This window comes from Sturnus vulgaris, chromosome 1 (genome assembly GCF_052056855.1).
Source record: "Sturnus vulgaris isolate bStuVul1 chromosome 1, bStuVul1.hap1, whole genome shotgun sequence".
NCBI lineage: Eukaryota > Metazoa > Chordata > Aves > Passeriformes > Sturnidae > Sturnus > Sturnus vulgaris.
Genome location: NC_142243.1, coordinates 61,677,473 through 61,689,569, shown reverse-complemented (window position 1 = coordinate 61,689,569; position 12,097 = coordinate 61,677,473). Strand labels below are relative to the sequence as shown.

The following is a 12,097-nucleotide window of genomic DNA, read 5'->3' as shown; positions in this document are numbered from 1 at the left end:
TGTTTATTATCATAAAATGTTATGGGCTGTAAAAACACCAGACATTGAACTGAAATTATCAGAAATCATATGTGAACAATTTTCTGTCTCCCACAGTCAACTTCCAAGGGAAAAAAAAAAAAAAGCAAACCAAAAACATCACAAAAATTGCTCCTCAAGAAAGTCTTATCTCAGGAAAGGTTGCTCAGGGGGTTTGACCTTTACAATATTACACCAAAAGAAATTACAATTTAAAGAGGTGGTTAAAAAGTAAAGATTAAGACAATGAATTTTCAGGTAACATTGGGATGTGCTGAGGAAGAATTATCTACAGAAACTGAGCCAGGGATGGTCCTTGCATTCAATCCTGACTCCATTTCATACTGAAAAGGGAATTCAATGGTCAGTGTCACAGCAGCCTCCCACAGAAAGCTGATAAAACACCCAAGGATGCGGCCCAACAAAACATCATAACTGCAAACCTCTGGCATTGTAGCAATTTTAAATTAATTTAATTCCATTGATTCCAAGAGAAAAATACTAGTCTAATGTAATCACACTGGAAAAATTTACCACTACCCTTGAAAACATAAAACAAAACAATCTCTTAAGTCTTTAGAAGACTTTCCTAGAGTCAAAATCATGTTATTTTCCCTTCAAATATATGTTAAGACCTTTTGGCATATTCTGAGGCAGAATGTCTCACGTTACAATTATTTCAAACACCCTGTGATAGAAATTCAGATGGCCTATTGTATAATTATATATCTTCCTGCTGAAAAAGAAAGATCAAAACCAATACAGAAAGTTCATTTTTAAGCTATTGCTTGTTGCCTCTTTTTTTATGTTCCAGAGGTTAAATAAAGCCACTGATATGAATACATTTTGCCCACATTTTCTATTCTATAATAGCAGCGTAAATTGGAGTCTATGCCAGCTTTTTAGACTATTCCACCATTTGAACTCATTTTATAGCTAATATTTTGAGAATTACTAGCTCTGCTTTCCCTATCACTCATGCTAATTTAAAACTGTTGAAATGCAATTGGTTCTTCCAAAGAAGAAACTCTTGATTTATAATTACATGTAATAAGAGAAGAATGTAGACCATTCATTTCATGTAAACTTTGTATGAGGGTGGTGAAGTTCAGCTTAGCCCCTGCTACATCCCTATAGACCAGTGGTAAGGAAATTACAAGATTTTGTTATCTTCTTTTTTGATGTTACTTCCTTCTGTCCTTTTAAATGTCATATAAAAAGGACTTGTTCTCTTGGACTTAGCATTCAGTTTGATCTCTTGCAACTAGGTTCACTTGACCCTTCAGGATAGCTTAAAAAAGGAAAGGAAGAATCAAGAACAAACATGAAAGCACAATCTAGCTTAGAGGTAGTAACATTATTAGCTATCTGAGCAGCAGACTCTCAGCATCCCCAGGCATCCACAAAGAAAAGCAGCAAAGTATGGTGAGGCAAAACTGTCGTGGTGAACTGGTACCAGAGCAGTGTGACACAGTTACCCATCCCTAAGTAAGTTCTAGTAATAGAAGTGCTGGCATGAGGAAGAAAACCAGATCTTTGCTCCCAAAATCCATAGAGAGGTGCCTTCTCTCAATCTCAAGACCATCCAACACAATTGGGGCCCTGGTGCCAACTGAGTCACTGCATGTGACTAAGGTAGTCTTCCCTCTACTTTAATTAAGATTCTAAAATCAGAGTCAGTGCTGGAGCTAAGAGTCACCTGGAAGCTGATATTTAACAATCCATGTGATGCCTTGAGAAGCTGCCTAGAGCAGAGGCTAGACAGTGTTAAAGGAATAAAGTAGCTATTTATTTAAAAGGCCTTCAAAGGACACCCCTTGGGCAGTCCAAGAACTCGGCCGTGGCTCCACCCAAAACGGATGGCAGGTCTGAATTTTCACACTTTTATAAGTTTTGGTCCATTTACATATTGGGGTTAATTGTCCAATTACAGATTCAGGTTATGAAATCCCATCCTCACAGATTGCTCTCCTCAGCTCGCTGTTGTTTATACTTTTTGGGCCTGAAACTGCAACGGTGTCCTTGGTCTCAGGCTGGAAAAGGATTGTTTTGTCTAACTAAATTGTGGAGAACTTTCTGACACTTTATATGAAGTTCACTATATACTAATGCAGTACAGAATCTGGAAAATATGAAAGCTAAAACTTAAGGCATCACCTGAAAAAAAGTTTGCTGGATTAATTTTTCTTTCAAATGTACCATTATGATTTTCAGATTTAATATTATGCCTAAGATCACAGGCTAATGCTTATCAAGAGATCACTGGACATCATTGCATACTTTCAAATGGAATCACACTTGTTCTTCTGATTCTGAGATGGCAAAAATTCAGCCCATTAAAGAACTCACTTGTCTATCGTGAGTAGTCTCAGAGGAAAGCAACTCTGGCAGAAACACGTACACTCAGCAATTTCCTTGGTAATTTTTAATAATAAAATGGCTATTTGAAGCTACTTGGTTGAAATGTTAGACACAAGAGTGATGGAGATATTTCCACAGATAGAGTGCACACATGAGAAAGTCAAAGTAAGCTTGAAAGTACATACCATATACCTGTGTGATATATTGCCCATGAATATCTGGGAAACTAACCCTAAAAGGGTACAATAGAAATGGGATGTTTTCAGAAAGAATTTTAAATGAAAGAGGTTGCTTCCTTAAGTATGCAAAAGGGAGAAAGACTGCTAAGCTGAAACCAAGTCAGCAAAAACATTTAAACATGTGCTTAAAATTAAGTCTGTTGTTGAATCAAGCTTTCAGAAGTAACCCAGAAGGAGGCGCATGAAACTTCAAAGGTCCAGAACTCTGCTTAGCAAACCAAAACCAGAGATGATTGAATGAGCCTCTGGAATGAGTTGAGTGGTGTGAGACTCTCAGCTAATGCTCTACAGATTTCTGGTAAATTCCTATTTGCAGTGGTGCCCTGAATCTGCTATTTTGTCCGTTTTTCTGTTTTTGTCCATTGTCATAAAATCAAAGGGAACCCATCACTTAAAAACGGAATTATTTAATGCTGATCAGGCTTTCATACCCATTAAAAGCTAGTATGTGTATTTCAGGACTGCCATTCTCATTTTAGGACAACAAAAAGAGACAAAGCCCCCCAAAAAGAGCTTTAGATTCATATTTAAAGGCAGCTAGGAACATTTCCAAGACCAGGCAGGCGAGCATAGCTGCGGTCGGTGTCACAGGAAAGCAGCACACTGCTGTTCCAGCTCCACGGGCTCAGCGCCCGTCACCGGAGCAGCGACAGCCGCGAACCTCCGCGTACGCGCCCCGGAGCCGAGCGGAGCTCCGGGATCCGCCGGGCTCAAACTGGGCGCCGGGGAGGCCCCAGCAGGACTTAGGGAGGCTTCTAAGGAGCCGCTCCGCAAACCCGCGCCTTGGTTTTCCTCGCCACCGCGGAGATAGGTGGGGGCTGCCGCTGCCACAAGTAACCCGTGCCGGCCCCAGAGGCGAGAACCGGAGAGAGCGGCAGCCGGGCAGAGAGCGGCCGCGGCCCCGGCAGTGCCCAGCCCCGCTCCACCGCCCACTCCGCGCCCGCGTACCTGCATCATTGTCACGGCTCTTCCCTCTTCTTGCGCCCCGCGGCCGCGGGGCGGGGAATGCGGCTTCCTCCCGCGGCTCGCCAGGCTCGCCCGGCCGCCCATGGGGCGCTCCCGGCCGCTCCCCGCCTCCAGCACGGCCCCGCGCCTCTGTCCCGGCCGCTCCTCACCCACTATGGGCAAGCCATGAGCGCTGCGCGGCTGGTGCGGGCTTCCGTGGCCCTTCTGAGCTCCCCTGGCCGCCACCAGCCCGACCGCTCTGCAAGCCCCTTCCCTCTTCGCTTCGCCTTTTGTTACCGGGCTCTAGAGCTGACCGCAACGTGCCCCTCCGTGGCCAGGAGGACAAATCAGAGCGCCGCTGAGGAAAGCTCTGTCTCCAGCTGGACAAATTTAGCCTTCCCTACCCTGGTGGGAGGGTTTTTGGATCACTGAGTGATATGGATTCAATAACAACGAAACTAGTAACTTGCAAAACAGTCTGATTCCAAGGGTGTGCTGCTTTTGTGCAGAAGAAAAGCAAACTTCCCAGCAGTCTGCCACTAAAGTAAGCTGATAGTACCCGAGTAACTTGAGACTGAAAACCGGGTAAAGTTGACACCAAGAATGACTTTGAAAACAGTTTCAGAAGGGGAGAACCTATAGGAATTTCCTGCTTCTTTGTGTAAGCTGCCTGCTTGTGTACATTAATTATTTCAATTTAGTTTTTAAGAGACTTCTTTTCCCTGCCTGTGAAAGGATGCATACTGCTAAGAGACAGAAAGCATAACCATGTGATGGATGCAAGGCACTGTAAACTCAGCGACAGAGATTATGTTTCTTTCTTTGCCAAAAGTGTTTGCTGCCCTGTGCAATGTAAATTAGTAGAAATGTGCTATAATTCTACATGTATTAATTCTTAGATCTCCAGCTTTAGAAAAGGCACAGAAACTTTACCCACACTGCTGAGAATCTGTAATTCCCACCAGAATCTAAGGCCATAACACTGGTTAACTCTTACTACTATAATGAAGGGATTATGGACAAAACCTTTCAACTGTCTTCTCTTTGGGTTACCTAGTGCAACAAAGGAAAAGGTATAAACCAGTGCTTCCCTGCCTCTGATGCCTCCTGAGAACTTCAAGACACATCTATTTGCCTGTCATGCTGTAAAATATGCAGGGAGGTAATGAACTCCCTCCTCTGAACAGCAGGGAGTTCATCACCTATTTCCAAACATTTGAATTGAAGTGTTCAAGCAGAGGCTTTTTAAAATAGGTTTAGAGGAACTGGATCTACCAGTTTTGGTTTTCCTCAAGTAATACAAGAAATGAGAAATAATTTCTAAACATTTGTATTGAGATAGCATCTGGCATGTTATGATTTAGGAAAAAAAATACGTCTTTTTTACAGAAAAAAAAATTTAGGAATGGGGTTTAACACTACTGTTATTTATTTGTACCATTTGGGTGTCCTAACTGAGCACTTGGCTGCCATTATGCCAGACACTCAACTTCAAGAGACTGAAGTTATTTTATTTCATAAAATGACTTATTTTGTGCATGAAAGAGTTCAGGTATAAACCTATACAAGTAGCATACTCGTATATTCTGGTCATTTTGGTCATTCTGGTCAATTATAAGTCATTTCTGGACTATCAATTTAATTTCACTGCATAAATCTTGTTGTGCTTTTTCCCCTGCCCTCCATTGCCTGAACTCTGTGTTCAAAGGCAAAATCAATAAAGCAAAAGTAACAGTGCTGGGTGTATAGCCAGAGGCACCCCGGCTAACTATAGTACCCCTTCTTATACACCCTTTCTAATTGCATTGGTCAAATACACATTCATCAGCGATTATACGTATTCAAACATTTCTTCAAACTAGTTTACATATTGCAGGAACTTCTTTGCATGGCCCTTCCTCTAATCCTTTTTAGAGCATGTGCAGTAATCTTGGTGGTTTTGAGGGTCGTGTGTCACTTCCCCACAACAGCCCCTGTTCCATGGTTTCAGCAGGTGACAGTTGTTAATAGTTGAAGTGTCAGGAGCAGAGGTCCTCATCGTGCCCGTTCCTCAAATGTTGCCTGACCATGCAGACAGATTAGTTACATCAGTTATTGCAAGTTAACCACAAGTACTCTAAATCAACCTCAGCTACTTCAAAAATATGTCTGAGTTATTTTAATTATTGCCAAAAAATAAAAGCATTAGTTATTATTTCACAACTATAGCTACTTCTACAAAAAAATTAACATTATATTATAATGCACATAGCATCAACTTCAATATTTATGAAAGCCAAAACTCTAATATATGTTTATATGTAACTATGTGTATGACGGTGACTTTTATGAGCTAGTCAAAAGTAACATTGCCAACCAACACTGCACTGACTCATCCACTTTAAGGGGACTTCATCTGGTCCTTGCTGGCTGATGCAAGGCAGGAGGAGGGGAGAATTTAAGTCAGTTTTGTTACTTCTACATTATAGGATGGTTATTGACACGTTGGAAATATGTGAAATTAAATAGCATAAATGTGGAAATGTCAACATCTTCTGAAAGACTTTTCACAATCTAACTTTAATGGGTTGACCGTTTCCAGTGCTTTAGTGCTTTGACTCTACTTTTAATTACTGACATCTTCTAAATATGATTTGGTATAAGTGAAAGGATTTTCAGAGCTTAACTAAACAAGCCAATGTTTTATATGGCTCTGCTGCTTGTCCTGGTATTTTAAAAATAAACAACCAGTATTTGTTTTCTCAAAACCAAAGTAGAATCAAGAATTAAAAGAGGACAGAAGGGCATACTACTGGTAAATAACTGAGATTAGAGATTTCTTTTTTGTGTTACCCCTTAGTGTATCAATTCTTCAAATGCAGATGGGCAGTTTGTCAGCTATGCAAGAATATATACTTTGTTCATAATTAGACTGGAATTTTATCTGTGAGTTCCAGAAGGTGGATATTCCATCCTTGACAAATCAAGCATTCTCAACTTCCATTAATTGCTAATTCAGGGAACTCATTACAACAAACCTGACCTAGTGCAGTACCTGCAATGAAAAGGGTATATTTTTTAAGAAAGTGCTTTTATTTATAGGAGAGGCAGACAAGCATTGACCCATTATTATTCAAGTAAGCAAGAATGGAAGAGTTTACTTAAACATTCAGTCCCCCCTCCCCTCCTTTCTTCTCCTTTGTTAGCATCTAGTAAATATGGGTCTTAGTCTTTTCATAAGCAAAACCAGAGGGAGGCTGGGGAGGGCCAAGGAGTATGGGGAAGAAGCAACAAAAAATGCATAGACATGCAATGATTTTGAAAGGAATCAGGGACTTGCCTTTACAAACAAGCAGTGGGTCTGCTGGTAAATAAAGGTAGATACTGAGAGGTAAAAAACAATGGGAAAGATTCCACTGATAGATAAATATAATGATAGATTTGTTTTTACAAATAAACTATAGGTCTGCTGATAAATAAAACTGTATACTGAGAGATGAAACTGATGCCTGAATGATAGGGTGGAAATAAATCCCCACAGACTGATGTCTATAGAGCAGGTATTTGTTTATTGCAGTGCTGGTGGTGAGGGGGATGTCTCCACCTAACCCACCCACCTTTGTCACGTGCTGTGGTGTATTTATACCCTAAGTATTGCTTGGTATCACTGTGTCACTACAGCATCATCACGTACGTGCCAGAACTAATTTAGTGTGATCTCATGGTTATCAGATGTTCTTTTGCACTGTGCTTGCATCTCCCCAATTCAGGGCTCGTCAGGGGACTTTGATGAAGGCTTCCAAGGTCTTCTTCTGAACTTTGCAACTTCGTCTTTGGAGCATGCACAGTTACGGCGTTCCTTGGTCTGTCTGGTCTTAACCGGCCTAAATTCTTTGTTTTGTGGTTAATTGGCTTTGCATTTGCCAACTTTTCATTAGTCACTATAGTTATCTGCTCCAAAACTATCCACCTGGTGAGTTTTTTGGGTTTTTTTTGTCTATTCAGCATTAAGCAGCTAGTTAACTGTATACTAGGCATTACATGGTATAAAAAGTTATTAATTTCAGGTTATATTGGTATAAAAAACTGTAATTCAGATTATATAGGTATCAGGTTATACAGATATATAAAAAGTCATGATTTAGGTTATATTGATATCAGGTTATATATATATATATATATATATATATATGAGGTTATATTTGTTACAGATGGCTAATGCAATGGTTAGCTCTCGCAATCAAGGGATAAATATTATGTGTATGTTAAGAGAAGTTTCATTGATGTTATTGTGATTTGTTGTTTAGACATCCTCTCCCCTTCTCCCCTTGGTATTGTTGCCACCAGACAGCCTTGGTTGTGAAAGACTTGTGGAGGAAGAGCATGCACATGTCCACGACCCTTGCATGGGAATGCAACCGCCCCTTCCAGTTGGGAATGGAAAAGCTCGCTTCTGGGGAGGCACACCATGACAACACCTGACCTCCAACCAAGTTACAAGAAATTCCCCATCAGTGGATGGCGAAGAAGAGTTGACAGACAGACTTTGGGAGGGGCCAGGGTTACCTGATACACACCAGGGGTATAAAAAGCAGAGCAGCCATTTTTGTGGATGAACACATGGCAGACATTCGTATGCTCCCAGTGTCGTGCCTTTTTCCTTATTCAGTCCTTTGTTGTATTTGTTAAGGTTTAAAAAACCTTTGAAAATTTTAAAGTGAACAGTCATTTCTCACAAATTGATATCTTATAACTCAAGCTATATGAGCACCTTGTAACTTTGTCCTAAGTTATATAGGCACCAAATGAAACATGGGAAAACCCATAAATTCCATAAGGAATTCCACTATTTGACACAAGGAAAAGACCAAAGGAGGGGAGAGTTTATACGTTAGAAGGAGGTCTTAGGTGTTTCAGGGAGTCTGTAGCTCTCAAGTACCTCAGCCAATGGGGAAACAGAGAGAGGGACATGTGGCCGGGAAATTAGGATAAAAAAAGGAGGCTGAGTCCTCCAAAAATTTGAGAGGACCCTGGGGAAATGTTCCATGGCCTGTCCCCTTAGTCGAATAAAGTAGCCCTGTGACCCGGTCCCTCGCACTGACTCAGTCTTCTCACTGCCGGCAGGTGTTGCAAAATTCACTCTGAAACAGTTTCTGATTAAAACGCAGCTTGTCAAGTTGCTACAGTTGGAAGCTCAGAAACTCACTGGAAGCTACCGCCTCTGGAGGCCGGGGAAAACGAAAAAAAAAAAAAAAAAAAAAAAAGAAAAATCAAAGCAGAACCTTTGCCTTGTGCAAAAGCCACCAAGCGAAAAAGATCTGGTTGGGCAGCTCTGACTTTTTCATGGGATGCTGGCAGTCCACTGGCTCTTGAGTTCTGTTTCCAGGCGTAGTTCTGGGTTTTAAAGAGACAATTTAAAGTAGCAATTTGGGGCACAGATATATATGGAGTACAGTAACATTTTGGGTTACCCAGAACATGACCACAAACACAGGCAAAGGTATATTAGCATCAAGTCTGCCATTAGCTTTCCAGGAAATGTACCAGTGTGAAGCCACTATTGAAATTATAGCCAGCTATTTGGTGGGAGAGAAATTAGTTAGGCAAGAAGGACATTTTCCTTATCGTGCCATTATTTTTACTGAGTGGAAGAAAAATTTTTTTGTTTTCACGACACTGCATCTGTATTTGAAGATCTGAAGAGAAAGATCACAGATATTATTTGATGTTCTTTCAAAGTTCCAGGAATTTTTAGCATTGTTGCAGAGGGAAGAGGACAAGCCCCTACATTTTGCACATATTGTCCAGGTTCAATTTGTTTGCCTTCTGTTCTTCAAATATTTAGCTTTATTCTGTTTGAAAGTTTTGGTTTTCCAGTATATGACTGCCAAAGGCTCCTGTTAGCCTTAGCAGTATATGTTAACAGGCTATTTTTTAAAAATTATTCAGATTATCTGGACGTAACAAAATTCATGTTTTTAGTAGAAAAATGACAGTCAGTTCTACTTGGACTGAGAAAATTAAGTCTTAAATGAAGTAGATCAATCTACACTTGTGTTCTGGTTTTGTCTGGGATAGAGTTGGTTTTCTTCATAGTAGCTGTTACAGAGCTGTGTTTTTAATTCAGTATGAGAATAATGTTGATAATGCTGTTTTTGTTGTTGCCCAGTAGTGCTTAGCCTGAGCCAAGGACTTCTCAGCATCTCATGCTCTGTCGGTGAGCTGGTGCACAAGTAGTTGTGAGGTAGCACAGCCATGACAGCCCACCCAGAATGGCCAGAGGGATATCCCAGAGCATAGAATGTCATGGTCGGTATATAAACTGGGGGGAGGTGGCCAGTATGGGCTGGTTGCTGCTTGGGAACTGACTGGGCATCAGTCAACAGGTGGTGAGCAATAGTATGGTGCATCACTTGGGATAGGATTTGGTTTTAGTTTTACTCCTCTCTTATTGGTATCTCCCTTTTCATTACAATTAATATTAGTAGCAGTAGTAGTATACTTTATTTCAACCATTAAATCTTTCTTCATTCAATGCACAAGTTCTACCTTTTTCTGATTTTCACCCTCCATTCTTCTGGGTCAGGGAGGAGAGAATTGTTGACCAGTTGCATGGTACTTAGCTGCTGGCTGGGTGTCTTGGGGTGATTTATGATGATGGTCTATTCCATGATCCTTTGCTTTATGTTCAAAAATGGTTGCTGTTTCTTTAAGGTGTGGCCAGGGGTGTGGGGGGCTTTGGGCTCTTTGGCAAGCTTTCTCAAAGCCTCACTCCCCAGGCATCCAGGTGCCATATGATCTGATTTACTTGGTTTTTGTCAGCCCAGGCAAAATTTTTTTCTCTTCTCTGACCTTGGAGAAACTGCAGCAGCAATCCTTCAGCAAGCTTTTGAGGTGAGCTAGACAGTTTGTTAGTTCAAGACCAGAGAAATGTGGACTGTAGGAGAGGGGTCGTTTAGGATCAGCAGGAAAGGTGCCACTGTTTCAGTCCCAAACCTCAGGAAAGCTGAGCCAGGGAGAGAAAGCACACCAAGAGGCTCCAGCCCAGCTGCTTTATCTGCTGTGGAGAGGAGGTCAACATCAGAGAGTCACCAGAATCTGTCTGAGAATCTGTTGCCCAAATTCTTCATGAATCTCCTGATTGGGTTTTTTTTTCTCCCTGAGAGAGACCCCAACACTATCCTGTACTGCATGTCATGAGCCAGTGTTTTCCCAAGCATTTTGGGGTTTTGTTCTGCTATGCATAGAGGTAAAGGTCTGAGAGTTTAATACCTAGTATTTATTTACTTATTTTTGGCTTGTGGGTATTAACAGACTTTTGTTGGTTTTTTTTTTTCCTTCACTTTAATCCATTAGTATTCATTTCTTATTGGTGGAAAGGGATTTTTGGAACTCTTTTAGAGGAGATGATTCATTTCATTGTCTTCTAAATTTGTCCCTAAACTAAGACACTGGGGTTAAATCATGAAAGCCAGTTTTGAACAGAGCTCAGTGTTTTGTGAGAGTAATAATACATTCCATTTCATGCTTAGTGCTTTAAATGGCACAATTTAAGAGCCAAGCAAAACCAAGAAGGAATGTGCTCTTCTATAATACTTCACATTTTTCAGTCTGCACAAACAGTACTGCTTTTGGTAAGGAGTTTAGCAGTAATGTCCAGTTCTAAAGACCAAGGAAACTACTCTCTTCCAGGGGAAGTGAAATATTACCTCAGCTGCATAGTGCAGTAGGTAGACACTCTGATACTGGTGTGATACACTGATGTCAATCCCAAGCTCTGAGTCTGATACCTATGCAAGATCAGCATGAGTTGAGGGGAAAATAGGTGTATAAGGTTTAATATTGCCAGATTGAATTCCAGATTCAGTATGATAAATGCTAACGTCACAGAATCACAGAGTGATTGAGATTGAAAGGAACCTCTGGAGGCCATCCGGTCCAAACTCTTTCATCAAGCAGGACACCAAGCACCAATTGCCCAGGATCACATCCAGAAAACATATGAGTGTATCTGCAAGGATGGAGAGTCCAGCACCTCTCTGGATAATCTGTAACAGTTCTTGGTCACTTTCCTGTTGTTACTGAGCTAGACAGAGAGAGCAATGGCAGCAGCACACACAGACCTCCTTAGGGAAAAGAAGGCATTTTATTGAAAGCACGATTCATATTTATAGCATCTTCCACAAAGCTAAGACAAGACAGTAGCTCATTGGATACTTGAGAGAACGCCTCTGGGACAGTACTTCAGAATGAGTCCCACGGTCTGCACCAGGTATTAATCTTTGTTATTAATTCCATTCTGTTTTGACCAAATTATCATCCTGGGAGAACGTCTCCCTACAGGAGCTGACATGATATCAGCTTGGGAATGGAGCTGAGAGAACAGGTGAAGCTTCAGCCTGAGAATGATTTTCCAGGCTGTAATTTTCCTAAATCTCTAACAGTGTGTCCACACCTTCCCAGTAACATACTGCTTCCTGATGTTCAGAGGGAACCTCCTGTGTTTCTCTTTCTGCCATTGCCTCTGGTCCTGTCAGTAGGCACCTCTGGAAAGA

The 12,097-nt window shown here is 41.2% G+C and overlaps 1 protein-coding gene across 4 annotated transcripts in view; it reads right to left on the bottom strand.

The window, feature by feature from the left end:
• TNS3 (tensin 3) overlaps positions 1–3,898 on the bottom strand; it is a 209,453-nt gene extending 205,555 nt beyond the window's left edge. For all 4 annotated transcript variants that reach the window (XM_088168117.1, XM_014877257.2, XM_014877264.2 and 1 more), the window contains exon 1: positions 3,567–3,898. In XM_088168117.1, the coding sequence (XP_088024243.1) occupies positions 3,567–3,668 (102 nt within the window). In that variant the 5' untranslated portion in view covers positions 3,669–3,898. The remainder of the gene's footprint in view (positions 1–3,566) is intronic.
• Positions 3,899–12,097: the final 8,199 nt, after the last annotated feature.